Below are 21,024 nucleotides of genomic sequence, written 5' to 3'. Positions count from 1 at the left end.
TTTTAAGCTGGGAATCTTATACAAACATTAAAAGGGCTTTCGATTTGACCATCCCAAAGCAAATTTCATGAAAATAATTTCAACTCTCAACAACAAATTTCATTGAAATAATTCCATACTATATTTTCTCTATTTTCGATCCAAAAATAAAGTCTAAGGCACCAATTCCACATCATGCCAATTGTTGGAAATTTTGAATAGAATTTCATTTTCCCACATTGCTCACCACCACAAGATTCTCCCTTTATAAGGCTTTATCCCTTACAGAAAGTGATTGAACCATACCTTGAAGAATAAAATTGGGCTCACCCTTAGGGTTGGGCTTTGGGATGTAATAATTAATTGATAATTAATATATAATTAATTATCAAAAGATGGGCCTTGGGCTTGCTCTTCGGCTCGGGCTCTAATAATTAAATTATTTAATTAATTATTTTCATATTTAATTAATTTCGAATTTAATTAATTAATTATTTTTTTTATTATTACCAACATACTCATCATTTCAGATGAAGTCTGAAGAGTTCATAAAAAATGCAGAGCAAAGCACCCCTCTGAAGAGATGTCTCCCAATAGTCACACCCCATTCTCATACCTGTTGCGAACATGCATAATCCCATTATATATACATCCATCTGCATAGCATTTAGAATACAGAAAATCAACATTCTTCTTCTACAATCATAAACATCATTTCTAAGAGAACCACACAAAAATTCGCCAGAAGTCAATTTTTCCGGTGTTGGAATTCCCGACTTAAATCGTTGAATCCTGGTGAAGCAGACGTCCGTAGAACTACAAGCACTGAGTAGGGACGAAATTTCTGTTTCAAGGACATTGCGGTACGCAAGCATCGATCTTCAATTTTTCTGTTTAATATTATTTCATTGTTCATACTTTGTTCAATATTTATTTTATTATTTATTAGCATATATAATTTTATTACAGATTGTTGACATATCTCTAACACCAATAACATAACAAAACAAGGTTCGGGAAGCAAAGCAAGTCATGAACTGCTTTTCTTAAGTCCAAGGCAGTGTTTACTTTGTCATCATCTGCCTTTTACAAAACAAGTCATTAATTGTCTTTTACAAAACACAACATCTGAACATTCATGGTCTCCAAGTCCTTGCTCTTTTTGCTACAGATTTGTACCTTTTTGGTTCTCCAGTTATAACTGATTGGCCTTGTAGCACTTCTTCACTTCCTCTTGGATGCATCACAGATTCGTGCTCGGATCCCCCTTCGCTTGTAGTCCTTGTAGTCTGGGCAACATGGCCTCCTCTTTTAACTAAACTTTCTCTACGACCCTATTAATGGGTCTATTACCAGTTTTTTCCCACAAATCTTGGCCAGGCATTGGGGAGATAAAATTCCCATAAGCTCTGTCATATGCCTCTCTTTTGTATGCTGGGTTTACATAGTCGATTGGACTCGTCTGTTGTCTAGTAATTGCGGTCACGACATGACAACAAGGAATACCACATAGGTCCCATTTTCTGCATGAACATGAGTGTCTATTTAAATCCACTGCATATTGCGCCCCATAAATGTGTCACCTGAAACTTGCCTCCCCCAGCATTTTGAGCAATGCATGATCCACTCTCTTGAGCAATCTTTTCCAAAATCTTAACAATTTTAAGTCCAACCTTTCGATGCCATTTCTCTTCTCTTGCCATTCTCAACCTCAAGTAACTATGAATTCTCTGTAGCATTATCAATATAGGCTTGTCCCTTGCTTCTAGAATTTTGGAATTGAAGCACTCACACAAATTATTTAGCAAAATATCACACTTAGAACCAATGGAGAAGTGTGACCTGCTCCAATTTTTAGCTAGCCTTTTTACCAACCAGTCATATGCACTTTCAGATAGCAACAAGATCTTATCCATCTCTGCTTGCCATGCAGGAATAGTAGTGACCCTAGCTGCAACCCCTAGCCTTTGTTTTAGTGCCAAACTACCATGACCATCTGACCAGAAGTTGCTATTAAGTTCACAATAGCTAGTCCCAGGCCCTTCTTCTTGTCTGTAATAAATATCAATCTATTTCCATTCAGTATACCAACATTTTTGAAAAAAAAATATCAAGAAACCAAGTCCAGGTCTCTTTATTCTCAATTTCAACTATACCAAATGCTATTGGGAGCATGCCATTATTAGCATCAATCCTAATAGCACTAAGAAGTTGACCTGGATGGTTTCCCTTGATGTGGCAGCCATCAAACCCAACCATAGTCGTACACCCTTCTATGAATCTCTTCCTGCAAGCATCGTAGAATATATACATCCTCTCAAAAACAGGATCATCACCCCTCAATTTTGTCTTCACTAGCACTGTACTCCTTGGATTCTGAACCTTGACCTCATGACAATAATCCCATAATTTACCATACTGCTCCTCAATGCTTCCTTGTATTTTTGTAGCAGCAAATGACTTAGCTTTGTAAACTTGATCCTTAGTCACATCAATGTTGTCGTGCTTTCTCACCATTTCCATGAAATTTGGAACAGACATGTTAGGATTTCTCCTAAGATCCTCATCAAACCTTTCAGCTAACCAACTTGGGGTTGCAAACTTTGCCTTTTCCTCTCTACCACAAGTATGACCTTCGATGAATGCCTTAATCCTAAAAGTCGACCCTCTTTTAACTCTGCTTGCATACAACTTCCAAGGACAAGGTCCTTCTTCAGATTCACCATCACAGACCATCTTAACTCTAACAGTGTCATTTTTCTCAAGTCTAACCATCCTTGCACAACTATTTGCATAGTACTTTAAAGCTTCTCTACACTCTCCAACAGTAGGAAATTCGAAGCCCAAACAAAGTTTTGGATCTCTTAAGTCATGATCTCTATTATATTGTTTAAATCTTGGGGCCTCTAAACTTTTCGACAATTTCAACTTATTTTCTAGCTCAGATTCAGACCCATGCAGACTATCAAGCTCCTCGGTATCATACTCATCTGTTTCCTCCTCACCTGGTTCTTTATACTGCTCTTCGGTATCTTCTGGTACAACAAATCTATGAAAATTATTGTCATCTTCATCCTCACTTTGCTCATAATCACTGTCCCTGGAATCTTCATCAGGTTCTTCTGCTTCATCAACTTCTAACTTAGCATCCACCAAGGCGCCACCATTAACTACATATTCTTCTCTATCATCCTCTTCATTACACTCATCATCTGCAACATACTTTCCTTCAAGGTCTACATAACCAACTTCTTGAGCAACATGTGAACCCTCAATCAGAATAACATCTTCTACATTGATCTCAGTTATAGCATTTTGCAATGATGCTTGAATCTCTATATTCTGCACTTCTTGTGACTTATCTGTGAGGTAAATCACTACTATGCTTCTTTTGGTTACACATTTTGCACATTGAAAGCAATCCGCATCACAAGTAATAGGAACCCATCCTTTCCTTTTCTTCATATAAAAGAACTTTATGGTCTCTTAACTCTTTATTGTACCCAAGATACTATGCTAGCTCCCGTAAGTCCCACATGGTTATACAATCTCTACTAATATTGTCCTTCCAATGCACTTTTTCCCCCAAGTAAAAGCCATCCACTAAATAACCCCCATGATGAATTTCAAGGGAGAATAAGTCTGTTGTAGCTGCATAGTCAGTAAAAGGAGAGTCAAATACCCCAACTTAGTGAGCCGTTATTGGCTGTGGATATGCATACCTAAACTAATATCACCACAAGATTTGTTTCTCTAAAACAATGAAGGAATGGTTATGCCAAATGAATATGCAAAAATGGTATATGCCAAATGAATAAGCAGAATATGTATAAATTCATTTCAATCACTAAGTCAACAAAATCCCAAAGATTCAACCACAAACCAAAAAATTCATTTTTTTTTTTGTCAAATAAAAACCAGTGCATTCAAGTATGAAAACAATAGGACCACACAAACACCAATTTAATTCATTAGGACCACCCAATTCGACATTAAAAAAAAAAAAAAAAAAAAAAAAAAAAAAAAAAAAAAAAAAAACCTAATTTGATAGTTTTAAATTCCCTAAAACCTACGACAACGAGGGAATCTATGCAAACACAGAAAGAGACAACATAACTTGATTTTTTATTGAACCAAATTAAGTCCTCAATAAAAATTCATTTGATGAACCAAATTAAGTACACTTACTGTAATGTGGAGGCTCCCCACCATCTCTGAGTTGGAAAAACATCTCTTCGTTCAACCAACGTTGAAAATTCGTCAAGATTTGTCTCTGTTTGAGAATTTTTTGAACAAAAGTTTCAAAATCGCCTTAAAGTGCAACACACCTAGATCATCAACCAATAGGCGCAAGAAAAGCCGAGGAGCGAAGCAGGCGTTGTCTCTCTACTCTCTTGAAAGAGTCCTAGTTACCTTAAAGACCAACAGCAGAGTATGGGCATAGAAAATGATGATTTTACCCTTTTACATATGTCAAGTCACATGACCTAATTTAACAGAAAATTGGGCGGAAAAACTTGAAATCTAATGGCAATGATGAAATTGGCTGTTTGTAATGAGTTTAGGGACCTATTTTTTTGAACAAATAATTCAGTGACCTAATTTTTACTTAGGTGATATTTCAAGGATTAAATCGGCAGTTCATCCTCCTCTTTTTTTTTTTTTTTTTTTTTTTTTTCAGTCCTAATTTGAAAGCTCGATAATTTAGGTTGATCAATTATTCCGTGGGGTATACAACTACTTGGCATAATATCAAAACATTTTAGTATTCCTAAAAATTTAGGATATGAACTCGATATTAATCAAGACTTAAAGAATTCACTGTTCATTTTCAAATAAGACGTTATACAATAGTATACAAATTTACAGATATTTACAGACTAACAACTTTAAAGGTTTATGTCGTCATTTGGCAGAACCTCTACTTGAATTTACACATCTCAGTTGGTATTTTGAAAGAAAATTCATTTGAATCCAAGCACTTAGTTAATGATGCTTGGAGACCATTGTATTTCTCCCATCTTTACAAGTACTGCATGTGCGTCTCGTGTCTAGTTTTAGATTACGCTCTTCCGGTCCACCAAACGAGCCCTAAATCTTCATTATTAATTTTATGAAGCTATGCCAAAACAAGGATGCTTCTGGGTTGGAGGCTTCTAGGGCTTAACGTTTTGGTTCAGCATCAGGAAGACACACGTGCGGCAGTTGCAGTACCTGTAGCGTCTGTTGAGAAATCCAACTAAGCCAAGCCACACGAGAAGTGCAACTCTGCATGTTGAAGGTCGAGGACAAACCCTACAGCTTTCCCGAGTGGCTTCCTCTTCTGCATCAGAAGAGTTATTTTTGTCATACAGATGAATGTATATTCAAGACAGCATCGTAAATAAATAATACATGTACATATATTTCCACGTGATATTTATTTTGTGATCTTGGATTATAATTATCGACAAATAAAAGACACCAAGAACATATTAGAAGTTGAAAATGAATCTGAAAATTTGAAAACTATGTGCTTTTGCCTTGTATAATACCTCTCTGGTAAATCAGCGATTCGATGGTTGAGTTGAGAACTATAAGGTGTTCTTCATCATCTTCGTCTTCATCGTCATCTAGAGTTTCTAAAGCTAGCATGTAGCATCCACATTCTAACTGTGTATAATTAATTAACTCCAATTACACGGAAGAAGGCTACTTTTTGTTGGTGCAAAAACACTCAGTAATTGGACCAATTTATAGGGAGGGTGGAGGGTGGAGGGTGGGTGAAGGATAAGGGTATATGATTAGGGTTAGGTTTAGGTTTTGGAATTCTCAGCCATGCAAATTTAGGCCCCTTTTTTCCTTTCCTTTCGTTTTCTTTTTCTGGGTGAGATTTTTGTTTTCCTGTTTTTTCTTTTTTAACTGTTTTGGCAAGGTAGTTAATGTTAATCTTGCCAATTTGTGGACCAATACAATGTATTTGATGACTATTTAGTGAATTTGAAATGACAATGTACACAGAAAAATTAGGATCTGGAAGAAAAGGAAACAAATTTCAAATGTATTTGAAGATTTTATGGGAAAATAATGTATCATAAGGTTTCCAATTAGGGAAAACTAATGAAAGACCCCGAAAACTTTAGGTTTAATCTTTAGTCCAAAAGTTTTCAAAATATCAATTCTACCCTTCGAACATCTGTATAAAATGGCCTAGTATTCAGCAACGTTCACGTGGTCTTCATCAAAGAATACAACCAAAAGAAGGAAATGACAAGTCAAATAAGAAAATTGACAGCCTTCAAAAACATTGCACTGTCACGATTCAAAAAAGTTGCAAATAGTTGAAAAATTGTTTTGTTGTTTAGGAAATTGGTTTTGTATACAAGGGAGTTTTTCCTCCCATGCAGAACACAACTCACACACTACTTCAACATACCTCCTGCATATAGTATCCGAAGTTTTCCTAGCATTCTTTGTAAACACTTTTCTTTGTAAACATCTTACATATCAATAAAAGTTCAAGTGTACATATTCAAGCAATTTCCAAGTCTTAAGTAAGTTTTTCTTTTTGTCTTTAGTGTGTTTGTTTAATTAGACTTTTAGTCAAAAACAGGAAAACATTATTGTAGTTATATTATTAACCTGCAAAACTGACGATCATACTTTGTTCGAGCATTCTTAGTGCTTGCCATATATTGTGAGTGGCCATCATGATGAAATATGTTGAGTTCCATGTGCAAGGTTTTATGTCTAGTTGTTATAATAGTCATCCGACTATTTAACCGGGCCTTTTCTATGTGAATTTGGTATCAGAGCCAAATTTAGCATTTTAATAGTATAATTATAATAGTAAAGTACCTTGAGGACGGAAGTTATTAACACAACTGATTTCACACACTTGCTTAATTTTGTATGAACAATAGATATTATTGTCCTTGTAGACCTTGTCAACCACAACCACCAGACATTTATTGTCCTAGACACCCAACTATAACTAGCATAAAAAGAAGATTATCATATATATCCAAAAGAATTAGCAAGACTTTGAAGAAGCAGAAGTTTTATCTTGATTACCTTGAACACCCTTCATTTATTAGTAAATATAATAACACAGAAGTGCAACATAGAGTTTTAGAACCAAAAAGAGCAACAAATCAAACTTTAGGGGGCGTTTGTTGCGCCGGACTATCTCGGACTGGATTAGCTTCAAGGACTAAGCTGGACTGGCTTAGACTAGACTAAACTGGACTAACTTAGTGAAGCGTTTGGTGCAGTATTGGACTAAGAAGCTGGATAATAACAATTTCTAATATTATTTTATTTAATATATAAATTATTAATATTTTATTATGATCTTATCTTTTTCTCCATCTTTTCCTACCATTTCCATCCCACTCTTTTCCTCTTCTCTCATCGTCCCACCCTCTTCCTCTTTTTTTCATTTCAGACCTTGCAATTCATGTCTTTTTCTCATTCCTGGTCAAACTCCTTATTGATTCCAGTCTCTATTTCTCTGTCCTCCCTCCCTTTCTAGCTATGCGTTGTTCGAACGGAACCTCACGGCTCCAATTTTCCCGACAAGTTGCAGGTTTCCCGATGTGTTTTTTGGCCAACCCTCATTAAATTGGATGAAGTTAGCACCACCAAAAAATTCATCACCATCCCTGGACCGAGATCTTAGCTTTGCATGCTCGAATTTGTCATGGATTTGAAGAAGCCCAAACAGGCGGAGACTTCCAGGCCATTTTCCGGTCACATTCGACCACATTTTGGCCTCGATTCAAGTAAAATCGTAATCTTGTCACTCCCAGCTTCAATTTGGTATATTTTATATGAAAGTTGGTTGTGAAATGGATCTGAAAGAGAGTCGGGAAGTTAATGATTGATCTAGGTGACCGGCGATGACGAGGAGTCTGTCGGGAGTGGTCGTTGAGCATGACAAGGACGAGAAATAAAGGATAGTCTTAGCTAGTCCCATGGTTATTGGGGGGTCTCACTAAGACCTCTTAGTGAAGGGTTTTGTCCATGCTAGTCCTCTTTAGTCTCATTAATGTTAGTCCCAGCATGGAACAAACACAATATTGGACTAATAGCTAGTCCAGTCCAGTCCAGTCCGAGTTAGTGAGGGCAAACAAACGCCCCCTTAGAGAACTTGAGAGAAGAAATAAAGTTTTTAAGGAATCAGTTAGCCGTAACTTTAAAGAAATGTAGACTGTAATTTATGATAGATTACCTTAATTTAGAAATCAGTGAACCTCAAAAAAGAAAAATACCTTAGATCAAAATAGTTTAGTTTGTTATTTTTCATTAAGAAAGCATAATCATATTTTGCATAGTGAGGAAAATCCACAAATCAAAAGTATTGTAGATCTTATTATTAGTTAAGTAAAAAATATAAAATTAAAAAATAATAAGCATAATCATTTGTTAAACTAGTTGTTAGAGCATTTTCAGAAAAATTCCACAAAAGCAATTAGACAAATTTTAGATTATATTACATCCTAGTTAGAAGATAATAATAAAAATACGCAAAGGTTTCCTAGCAAAAGAGAGATAAAATAGCTTATTGACCTCATAAATAGTAAGCCTAAACAAATAGAACTTAGATTATTAGAAATAGTTGAGCAGTTAAAATTAGAAGTTCAAAAAATCCAATTAGTGCAAAAAGAGTTGAGTGAACAAGTAGATAAGTTGCATAATAAAATAGATAGATTATTAGTTTAATGACCGATTCTAGAACTAATAGAAAATATATCCAAGCTTTGAAAGAAATTCGCAAGTTAAATAAAGATCCAGTATGTTTAACAGATTTTTCAAAACCAGTAGCTAGTAGTAATATCCCTATTAGACAAAATAATTTAATTATCCAATTAGTTTTAAATTTAGATGAAAAATTAGAACAAGTTGAAGAACGAATAGCAGAAATAAATCAAATTTTACATAACGCATCTTCATCACTTCCACCATCTTTGTTCGAAAAATTAGAAAATTTAACTTTAAATACCAATAATCATAATAGAAGACCTAAGATAAATCCTTTTGATAACAGAAAATGGAACTCTTTAGAAAAAAAGGAAAAGAAGTAGTTAGAGCTGAAGATATTTACCAAAACGAAGAAGAAAACAAGAATTCATTAGAAGAGGTTTTGAGAGAACTCAGAAAAATAAATATAATTTGTATCAATTAAGTTTATTTGAAAATAGAAGTAGAATTGTAAGTAGTATCAGTCAACATGAAGTTAATTGTATTGATAAAGAAGTTACACTTAATTTACTTAGTAAATAAGCAGTTACTCATTTAAGAAAATAACATTTTAGTCAGATCTATATAGGAACAATATCAATTGGAATAGCAGGATTAACCAAAGCACAAGTAGGCACAAAAGCTTTAGTATACATATATAATGATAGATGAGATCATCACCAGCAAGCAGTAATAGCAACAGCTGAAGTAGATTTAAGTTCAAATTTAGCAGTCATAGGTTGTATTCATAATTATGTTATGACAATAAATGAATTTAGTAAATATATTAAAGTAAGAATAAGAACAAAAAATTATAATATGAAAGAAGAGTAGAAAAATTTGTGTATTAGCTTAATTTATATTGGTAAAATTTCTGATAAATATAATCATAAGTTTAATTTAGAATTTCAAAATTTAGTTCAAACATTTGGTAGTAAACGTGTAAATATGATAGAAGCAAAACTTGTAGATAATAACTTTTTAGAATGAACTCAGTGGATATTACCTAATTTACAAGTAGCAAGAAATAGACAACCAGGTATAATACAAATATATGAAACTAGTACAGGTAAAGCAACAATTAGATTTAGTAATTACAAGCAATTAGAAAATATAGAAGATGATGAGAGTGAGATCGAAAATGAGAGTATTTATATGACTTTTGATAATTTAGATATCAATTTAGTTGAGCAAAATTTTGATCATATTGTAGATAAGCTTATCAAAGATATTGATCATTTAGATGGAGAAGAATACTTAGAAAAATATAAGACATATAATTTAGGACTACATAGAATTTCAAATGAAGAAATGAAAAAATTAATTTTAGAAATAGGAGTAGAACATATTTTAGGATCAAAAGAATATAATAATTTATTAGAGTTGAAAGCAGAAGTAATCCATCAGAAGAAAATATTACATCAAGAGTAGAAAATCCAAGATATGTAGGTAGAACTGATCAACAATTTTTGAGACAAACAAATGAACAATATAATGAATAAGTAGGAGTAGATTATGTTGAAGAAAATATGATGAAACCATCAAGAAAAAATAGGATTCAATATTTAAGAGTATTAGAACAAATTAATATAGTAGGTAATATATTAAACTTATATAATGTAGATCCACAAGAATAAGAGAGAACGATTGAGAGATAGGAAAAAGGTTGCGTACATGCATCATTAATGTTAGATTTTACTAATTCACAAAATATGTTAGATTATTTTGAGCATAATTTAGATGGTCTAGTTTTTTATTATTTTCAGCCATAGAAAGCTCAATATCCAGAACATCATGTAGCTAAAATGCATTTTAATATTAATGGTTTTGTTACTTTAATTAAGCACGAATCTTTAGATCATAACATGTTAGATGACATAAGCGAATAAGAACAAATAAGAGCAATTAGAAATTTAGAACAATTACAAATTTGTGATTTACAGTGCATAACTGAGTATACATCATATTTCTTTAAATATTTAGGAAGAACAGATAGAATTAGTGATATTAATTTATTAGATACTAATATGACAAAAATAAAAAGACCAATAGGAGAAAAGATTTGGAATGAATGGTAAAAGCATTCAAGGAAAAATGATATTACAATAGGACCTAGAATTCAATATGTATATGATATACTTAGACAATAGTGTAGTCAAATAAAACTTAAGAGACAAATTAGAAAACAATTTACATAAGCTGTAAAAATATAGATTTACCACAACAATATAGTTGTCATAAGAAAAATAAGCATAAGAAAATATACAAAAAGAAATATAAGTCATACAAACCATACAAACAACATAAGAATTTTAGCATTAGACCTTCAAGAACATATAGGAAGAGAAAATATATTTTGAAACAATTTAGGAAAAGAAGTGGCAGACCTTGGATTAGAAAATATAAAGTTCCAAAAGATAAGAGTAGTTGTAAATGTTATTTATGTGGAGAAGTTAGACACATTATACCTAAGTGACCAAAATTAGGAAAACAGCCGAGAGATAAAGTACATTTAAGGGAGTTTTTTAAGTTAGAAGAAGACGAAGATATTTAATCAATATATAGTTTAGATGATTTAATTGATAATAAGAGTATTTATAGTATAGAAAATATAAATATGATAGATTCAGACTCGAAAAATTCAAGTAGTTCAAATAGTGATTTAGAAGAGTATATGTGTTGTCACATCCCGGCCCAGGCCCCCACCACATCATTGGATAGACTCCACCGTAGCACGATATTGTCCGCTTTGGACCCCTACCACACATTCACAGTTTTGTTTCTGGGAACTCACACGAGAACTTCCCAGTGGGTCACCCATCCCGGGATTGTTTTCACGCGAACTCGCTTAACTTCGGAGTTCCGATGGAACCCTAAGCCAGTGAGCTCCCAAAAGGTCTCGTGCTAGGTAAATATGAGAATATACATATAAGGCTTACAGGATCCACTCCCTTGGGCGATGTGGGATGTTACATGTGTGTATTAATAGAAGAACAATATGAAGAAGAATACAAATACATTAATTTAGGTTGACCATAAATATTGTAATACATATTCAATATTGTGTGAAAAGTGTTGTAATGATAGGTTATTAGAAATTAATTCAACAAAATCAAAATAAAGTACTGAAATATTAGGAAATATTGTTCATAGTATAGAAAAGTCAAAAAATAGTTCTTTAGTTACCATAAATTGTGAAATAGAATTAACAAAAAAACACAAAATACAAACAACTATGACAAAGAGAATAATAAGAGAAGAGTTAGTACCAAAAAAATATAGACAAAAAATAGCAAAATCAGTAAGAATAACACAATTTGATGAGAGACCAGTTTATTTAACACACTGTATTACTAATGAGTCTTTTAATGTAGAAAAACAACAATTTAATTTACCACTAACATTTTTTTATCAATAGGATCATACCTATTCATTTTAGGTTTAAAATTTTTAAAAAGTTGACAAGGTTTTTTATTTATGAATCCTAACATAACATTTTTCAAAAGAGGTATTACAATAACTGATCAAAGTAATATTGTAGAAGCATACAAAAGCAAAAGAATAGAAGAGTCTAGTGGCTAAGATAGTTATTATTTAGAAAACTCAAAAGAAAATTATGAGCATAATAATATAGAAGAGTTTGATGAAGAAGAAGGAAATCATATAGAAATATTACAATTAGATAGACTAAAGAGTTTAAAAGAATTATTACAATTAGCAGAACAAACTAGAATCATAGGAGAAGACGCACTGTCACATCCCCGCCCGAGATCCACCACATCCCGGGCCCGCTCCACCACTGTAACACGATATTGTCCGCTTTGGGCCCCAACCACGCCCTCATGGTTTTGTTTCTCGGAACTCACACGAGAACTTCCCAGTGGGTCACCGATCATGGGAGTGCTCTCGCGCACTACTCGCTTAACTTCGGAGTTTCTACGGAACCTGAAGCCAGTAAGCTCTCAAAATGCCTCGCGCTAGGTAGGGAAGAGAATATACATATAAGGATCACTCCCATGGGCGATGTGTGATCTTACAATCCCGAAATCAGGGCGTGTTGGCCGTCACTCGTGCCTTGATTTCGGTCGGGATATGTCACCCACAATTACATTGGAGTAAAAATAAAATATTAGCAAAATTAAATATAATTAGCCTAGATCTGACGATTAGCAGAATAATCATTTGAGTGGATAGCTTTTATTTGTCCAGAATGACATTTTGAGTGGCTTGTTATGCCATTTGGACTTAAAAATGCTCCATTGATCTTTCAAAGAAAGATGGATCAAAATTTCAATAAATATGATAATTTTTGTAGTGTTTATGTAAATGATATTTTAGTACATAGTAAAAATAGAAATGAAAATATGAAGCATTTAGAGATAGTTTTACAAGAATTTATCAATAATAGAATTGTGATTAGCAAAAATAAAATAGCATTAGAAAAGCAAGATATAAAAATTTTAGGAATGTATATTAAGTTAGGCATAATACAATTACAAGATCATATAGCTAAGAAAGTTTTAGAATTTCCAAATAAGTTAGAAGATAAAAAAAAGTTACAAGCATTTTTAGGATTATTAAATTAATAAAGAAATTTTATCCCTGATTTAGGAAGAAAAATAGCAGTATTACATTGTAAAACTAGCAAAACAGGACAAAAGTATTTTATTAGTGAATATATTAAATTAGTCCAAAATATAAAAGAAGAAATTACTAAACTTAAACCATTAACATTACCATTAGATGATAGTTACAAAATAGTTGAAACAGATGCTTCATAATTAGGATGGGCATGTATACTATACTAGAAAAAGCATAAGGAGTCACCAAAGTCTAATGAACAAGTTTGCAGATATTCATCAGGAAAATTTAGTGATGTACAATCAAAATTACAATCAACGGATTTAGAAATTTTAGAAATAATTAACTCACTTGAAGCATCCTCTTTATTTTTACATAATGAAGTATTTACAATTAGAACAGATTGTCAAAACATAGTTTCTCATTATAATAAGATACATACTAATAAACAGGCAACCCGAAGATGGGTTAATTTTGTTGATTCAATTACAGGAAATGGTTTTAAACCAAATTTTGAACATATAAAAGGTAGTAACAATACATTAGCTGATATCTTATTAAGACTAATTCATTAAACATAAATGAAATATCATGGACCATCATCCTTAAATAGCACAAGACCACAAGGCAAAAGAGCACATTTCAATAGTATAATGATGCACCATAGACCTTCACCATTCAGTGGATTCCGGAATAGCATAAGCAGACCAGCATCACCACCAGTACCCATCTTTAACTTTAATGGCACCATAATTGAAGGAATTAGAGATCCAACTCTAAGGTATAGGTTAAGGGTATCAGGACTCACTGATAGGTAACATGTTCTCTTAAATAATTTTTGGAATGTTCAAATCAAACAGCCAAACATGAGATTAGGCCATGAAAAATGAATTAGAACCCTAGAACAAGAGTTTGACAGTTTTAATTTTAATTTCCATCAAAGTCAGCATCATATTCATTCTCTTGAACACAATCTTCAAGCCATTTCTAGATACCATGAGTCATTACTTAGTAAGTTTACTAAAATGAATCAAGAACTCCAAACTCTTAGAATGCAGCAGAAGACAAGTGACATCCTGAAAAGAGAATTAAAAATAGGTTTAGAAACTTATCAGTATAAGAATAAAGAAAAAAAAGGTTATTGAACCCATATAACAAGAGGTTAATGAGCCCATAGAAGATAGAGAGATTAAGATTGAGCTCTTAGGAAGAAGATATTAAAATGGAGCATCATCAACATAATGAGCAGTATCATCATCTGAGTGATGGAGAAAAACAAGAAAAATATTAAAGTTTTCTTAGGAAATACCTTTAGACTTAATAAAGGATGATATCCTATTAGAAGAAATTTCAAAAGCAAAATTAAGAATAATGCCACCAGATATGCAAATTGAAATCTTGAGCAGAGCATCACAGTGCATGAAAAAGTTACAGTTACAATTACAATGTGCTTTGTATTAATCCATCTTTGATCCAAAATCAGGAATGAATATTATTACAAAGATGTATCCACCATGTCTTTGTGATAGTACATAAAGTTGTAATTGCAAACCAAAAATTAGTATAGTTGTAGCCAGGATTAACATGAGAGATTTTACACCATGACGTTTTAGTTATGAGCATCAGAAAAAGCATAATGTAGTAGAAGTTACTCTAACCTTACTATTAGAGTTTGACTATCTTGATAACATATTCATTAACCATATTTCTCAACTAGAATCAATTTCTGAAAAGCTTATACAAGTAACATAAGATTATCTAAAAAAGTGGAAAGAAATTTGCATAAGTTTTATTAGTAATCCTTCAGATTGGTATGTATATATGAATAAGGAGAAAACTAGGCATATAACCATGATTAATAAAGAGTCTTTTAAACTCTCATCTATCTCCCCACACAGGTGGACTCCTTCATACAAAAATATTCTGAGATTTCTAGGAATCCAAATGTTAGCTTTAGATGAGTTTGAAAATTTTAGGTATGATATGATATTAGTAGTAGAAAAAGAAGAAATTTATATTTACAGCAAATTAAAAGCCTGCCATTAGCCATATTGAAAGCCTCAAAATTTCAAATGAGAAACACAAGATATGTATTATAAGGTAAAAGAAGATAGAGAAAGAAATACAGAATTGGTAGAAGGCAATGAACAGTACTGAAACAATTTGACAGAAGAAGAGCTGTATAACATCGATAACATGATGGAAGCTTGAAGAGCTAGTAATAAATTATCAAAAGTAGCATAAGATGAAGAACATCATGCAAAATAATGTATTGTAATCAGACAGAAATGTTAACATCATTGTGGACTCCGCTACAATAATGAAATAATGGCATACGAGTAAATAAAGAAAAGAGCTTAATTCATTATAAACCTTTCATACATAAAATGTCATTTTGATTAAGAATGAATAATAAAAAAAACCTTTTTTTATTAGAACTCCCTTCCAATTATTCTTATTTCCATATTTGTAAAAATAATAAAAAATAGAGACCGGTAAAGATTGAAACCATCCCGATCTAAGCTTGGGAAACGAGACTCTACAGGTTTGGCCATATACGTGCTTCTCGTTTTGGATATCAAAGATGAGATAAAAATTAAACTCGAAACCTCAATATGGATGAGTACCTTAAAAGTGAAAGTTTTATGTCTATTATTTTTACGTGACTATCAAGTTAATTATTATTCTTAAACAAGACGTTTTTTAAAATTGAACATGAACCGAGCATGTACGTACAAGTTCCAAACATTCAATATCAACAAGTATATCAACATTATATAACATTAAAACAAGATGAACCGGTAATGACCAAAATTTTCTCCGACCCAAAGTAGGCGCAAGCAGGGTTGGTTGCTGGCGCTAATGCCATAAAGTTTGTATTTTCTTAACAACAAATAAAATAATTAAATTTCCACTAAATTTCTGGGTTAAAATATATAAGAATTAATTGTCCATTCTCGTTTGTTTGGACTAAATCCTAGTTAATGTAGTGAGAGAGTGTGATGCTGGCTGCAGCAGCTTGCTGACTAACAGACTTAGCGACCACCTCGATCATCGATGGAACCCGCCGCCCTCTTCCGCCTGCTCTGCCCATCCTCTAAAACCGCCGCTCTCATCCCCAAACTGGGCCCCACCCCTGGCGCCAAGGTCCGCATCGAACACCCAACCCATGGCGGCGACGAGTGTGTCGTCCTCATCTTCGCCGAACCAAATGCCCAATCGCCCAACGCCGCCCAAACCCTAGACAAGGCAGAAAGGTCGCCTGCCCAGCATGCCCTGGTTAGGGTTTTCGGGAAGGCGGCGGTTGATGACGCCGGTGAAGCAGAAAAGGGTAATAGTGGCTGCGGCTTGGTGTGTTGTAGGTTGCTGGTGGCGAGCAGCCAGGTTGGATGTGTGCTTGGGAGAGGGGGAAAGATTGTGGAGAAGATTAGGCAGGAGAGTGGAGCGCACGTTAGGATTTTGCCCAGAGACCAAATTCCGCCGTGTGCATCCCCTGCAGATGAGTTGATTCAGGTAAAGAACGCTTTTTTTTTTTTTTTTTTTTTTCCGGTTTCGATTGCTTTCGTTTACTTGCATTGGACATGATAGAAATGTTGGTACTTTGTAATTGTTGTGCTCTTTAGGTAGCTTATTCCCTTTTTTATGTGCTCTATCTGTTTTGTTTTCGGGATCAATGCACAATCTTTGAGATTCTTGTAGTTGTTACTTGTTGCGATTACTATGAGTTTTTTTAATGATGCAAGTAGTAATATTGTGTGGTTTCTTAAAATGGTATATAGCAGTTATGAGGAACTACATTAACACCAGAACTTATGTTGAACGGGCTCTAATACCACGTCATCATGGCTAATATGGTATGACTAACCACTAAGCATCGTTGTGTGTTGAGATGGAAAAGAAGTTTCTCAGTTCGAATTTCAATGCATACTTTGATGTACTAGATAGTCCCACCGAAGTTTTTCTCAGCTCGTTGATGTACTAGATATTCGCGCTTAGACCTAAACCACATGCCCATGCATATTATGTGTTGGTGTGAGAGGCAAGTGCAAGAAGTTCTGTATTTCATGATTTATATACTAAGTTTCTAAAATGTGATTGATTTATTTTCTTTCTTTAGCTAAGTGTATGTTTCATAAATGTGAGTGAGTGCTCTTCGTATCTTATTAAGCATTTGCATCAATGAGGAAGACCACATTATGAATATTGGGCAAAACTACATTACTAGGACGTTTCATCCAGGCAAAGATGGTAGGGCTTTAACTCAAAACCTGCCCAAGGGCAGAAAAGGGTGAATAAAGACAAATAGGACAATGATTGCTAACACTACGAGGGAAACATGCTTCACCTACTGCAGGGGTGCAAATAACATGTTAGGTTTTTGTTGTGCTAATGTATTACTTAGGGCATTATTTGTGTTGGTTTGATATGCAGATAACAGGAGAATTTTCAGCAGTGAAGAAAGCACTTCTGTCTGTTTCAGGTTGTCTTCAGGATAACCCTAAGGATGATGTAGCTAACTCTGGTGCTACCAAAATTTCAGGGGGATCAATTCACGGAACCGGTATGCCTTCACAAGTTGACCCTATTGCTCATCGGGGCTTTGGGCCTGGCTTTAATGCGTCAGATTATCACTCAAGGAATTATTCTTCTAATCCCGGGACTGAAAATATTGGACGTGGTCACAGGATGGCTATGGAAGAAGAGGTGTTATTCAAGTTGCTATGTCATGTTGATAAGGTTGGTAGTCTGATAGGGAAGGGTGGCTCCATTGTTCGAACTATGCAAAGTGAAACTGGTGCATCAATTAAGATAGCTGATTGTGCACCTGATTCAGATGAGCGGGTTGTTATCATATCTGCACAAGAGGTACTAGAGGCCAACTGTATTTGCCTTGCCATTTTATCATTACTTACAGAAGCATTTTGTACGTTTTATGTTTGGTTCCTGATACCATAAAATTAATTTAAAACAAAACGAAAGGATTTCAAGTTTAATGTTGGAAGTTCATTGCAGAATCCAGAGCAAAAATATTCCCCGGCACAGGAAGCTGTTATTCGTGCACATCATCGAATTGCAGAGATTGGGTTTGAACCTGGTGCTGCAGTGGTTGCTAGGCTTCTTGTACATCCACAGCAGATAGGTTGTTTATTGGGTAAAGGAGGTTTCATTATTACAGAAATGAGAAGAGCTACTGGTGCTAGTATACGAATTTTTCCAAAGGAACTAGTCCAGAAGGGTAGCTACCAAAATGATGAAGTTGTACAGGTATATTAAGCTTATATTGGCCGCAGACATTATTATAACGCACATTCCTTCCGTTTTTCACGGTGTTTAATCTTCAATTTGTTTCCCTCTGAAAATTTATACCAGAGATATCTGGTTTTGGTAAAAAATTTATGAAAGTGTTGATAGATTGGAAGTCGTAAACTAATCCAAGTGGTGCTTGATACTCATTGATATTTTGTTAGAGTATAATTGGAATTAACTTTTCTGCTTTATCTGCAAACAACTAAGAAGGTAAACTGTTTTGCATTTACTAAAAAAAGCTCATGGGCTGTTGACGTAGTAGAGAAAACGTATCATGCAATACGAAAGTTTAATTTGTTATTATAAGAGCTTTGAAGAAGTTGAAGATCAGAGCTGGTAGGAGGTTAAATATGCCCAGGTCAATGTCTGTTTAGATTTCCGGTCTGCCATCTTATGTGTAGACTGGCCAACCACATCATTAGAAATGTGATATTTAATTATAATCAGATTAGTTAAGTAATGATATTGAGTGTTTCTGCAGGAAGATAGGCAGACAATATTAAACGTTAAAAACTACCTTAATTTTTGGATTGAATTTTGTCAGAGTCCATTATGATGTCTTTGTGCCGGATAAAGTGATTGGCTGTTAGACTTATGTTAACAGTCGATTGATTTACTGGATTTGAAACACTTGTTTGGTTCAGAAATGTACTAGTAACATAGTTTATGTGTTTTGATCTATTTGCATAAACATCGATCTTCTTTCTGTCAATTGTTTTTGGTCCACAGTTTTTCATTTATGAATCGAGTATCCTATTCTTGCTAAATACAGTAAGAATAACCTCTTGGTGCTTTATGGCAGGTTATTGGAAGCTTGCCTTCTGTACAGGATGCACTCTTTCATATAACAAGTAGGATTCGGGAAACAATTTTCCCTATGAGACCCCCTTATGCTAATTTCGGTGGCCCACCCTATATGTCTCCATTTCCCGAGATGCCTCCCCCTTCCTTTAGACCGAGGCATAACCCAGCCTCCCCTGGTCCCTATCCTTCACCTGGATTCCATCATGGAATTGATCATTCTGCTTTTCCATCACAAACTCCTGATCATCAGCCTTCATTTTCTCATGGTATGGATCACAATGGTCCAGCTCATATGGACCGAGTTCCCTATTCTTTTGGTAATGAGCGACCAGGACATGGTCCAACATTTGAGAGTCCTTCTCCAAGAGCTTGGACTCCCCAGGTTGGTGTCTTACACTTTGAACAACCTAATAGTTATATTTTTTTTTTTTGTCAATAATGGAGGGGGTTTCAATCTATCACCAGTGATCTTCAATATTTTTGTTAAACCAACTTGAGTCGATACTTCTAGGGAGTAAGCTGTGGGACCCCTAGGGGAGCTGCTGATGTTGGTTCAGGCTTGGCTCCAAGAAATGGGTCTCGGCGAAGGTAATGTTTCTTAGCCTCTGGCAACATTTGTTGTCTGCAATTGAAGTCCAAGTGTTTGTGATTAGATGGGGTAAATTTTATAACTAAAGCGCACTACATGCTGTCAATATTCGCCACGTTAATTTACCTCAGGGAATTCAGTTATTGTACATTTGAGATATTATCAACCCCCTGTTAGTAATAATATTTGGGTAAAATTGACTGGACACATAAATTTGATTTGAATTTGTCCTGAAAATATATAGTCGTATTTCTCTGTAATTTTATCCATGCTAACAAGAAGATAAAAGCATGTGATACTGCTGCTACGGTGCATTCTAACTTTTTTTCTGCAAATTTTATTTAAGCAGTGGAAGTCAACAGCCTTACTTAACCAGCACAACAGTTGAGATCACGATTCCTCAGACGTTGATAACTCACGTTTATGGAGAGAACAACAGTAATCTGAACCAGATCCGGCAGGTGGGTTATCGTTCTCTTTGTAGTTCGATATTATTGTGCTCAAAATTGGTAATGAAGTGCTGGGTTGTGTTTTAACGCATCCATTTTCATGGGTACAATTCATTCCAGATCTCAGGCGCACATGTGATTGTTCACGATTCAAAACCCGGATCGTTGGAAACCCTAGTTGTCGTGTCCGGAACTCCAGATAAAACGCGTGCTGCTCAGAGCCTTATTCATGGTTTCATCCTTTGTGGGCAGACACAACTTTGACAATCTGTCCACCTTTTCTAGTAGCGCCCATTTGAATGAAGAATTTGAAGTCTCCCTTTTAAAAGTTTAGATGTATTCATCACAAAAAAGCGTGTTGTAATTTACTTCAGTTTTCCATCAGTGAAATTAAGTTTCTCTTTGTTCAATTACAAGCGAAAAAGTCCGAGTTCGAATTCTCATTTTTCGGAGAAAAAATACGTATTAGGTACGACATTATATGGTAAGTACGTATATACATCTCATCTCATGTATGGATATCTCATGTTCCAGGTTTAATGCACGAAATATTAGTCATGTAATTAATTAATTTAAGAATTAATCATATTTCTC

The 21,024-nt window shown here is 34.3% G+C and overlaps 1 protein-coding gene and 1 pseudogene across 2 annotated transcripts; one reads left to right on the top strand and one right to left on the bottom strand.

The window, feature by feature from the left end:
* Window positions 1-1,294: 1,294 nt before the first annotated feature.
* Window positions 1,295-3,444, bottom strand: LOC148694208 (uncharacterized; annotated as a pseudogene).
* Window positions 3,445-16,051: 12,607 nt separating this feature from the next.
* LOC137739924 (KH domain-containing protein HEN4) lies at window positions 16,052-20,840 on the top strand. Of its 2 annotated transcripts, none has more exons than XM_068479673.2 (7): window positions 16,052-16,794; window positions 17,713-18,147; window positions 18,295-18,546; window positions 19,391-19,774; window positions 19,904-19,980; window positions 20,331-20,442; window positions 20,551-20,840. In XM_068479673.2, exons 1-7 carry the CDS (start codon window positions 16,339-16,341, stop codon window positions 20,692-20,694), a joined length of 1,860 nt encoding a protein of 619 aa, XP_068335774.1. In that variant the 5' UTR covers window positions 16,052-16,338; the 3' UTR covers window positions 20,695-20,840. The 2 variants fall into 2 exon arrangements, with proteins under 2 accessions (XP_068335774.1, XP_088556376.1); XM_088700250.1 differs by having other exon boundaries at window positions 16,082-16,794; window positions 20,328-20,442.
* The last annotated feature ends 184 nt before the right edge of the window (window positions 20,841-21,024 follow it).

This window comes from Pyrus communis, chromosome 9 (genome assembly GCF_041283825.1).
Source record: "Pyrus communis isolate YQ-2024b chromosome 9, ASM4128382v1, whole genome shotgun sequence".
Lineage (NCBI taxonomy): Eukaryota > Viridiplantae > Streptophyta > Magnoliopsida > Rosales > Rosaceae > Pyrus > Pyrus communis.
This window is presented reverse-complemented; position numbering and strand designations above follow the sequence as displayed.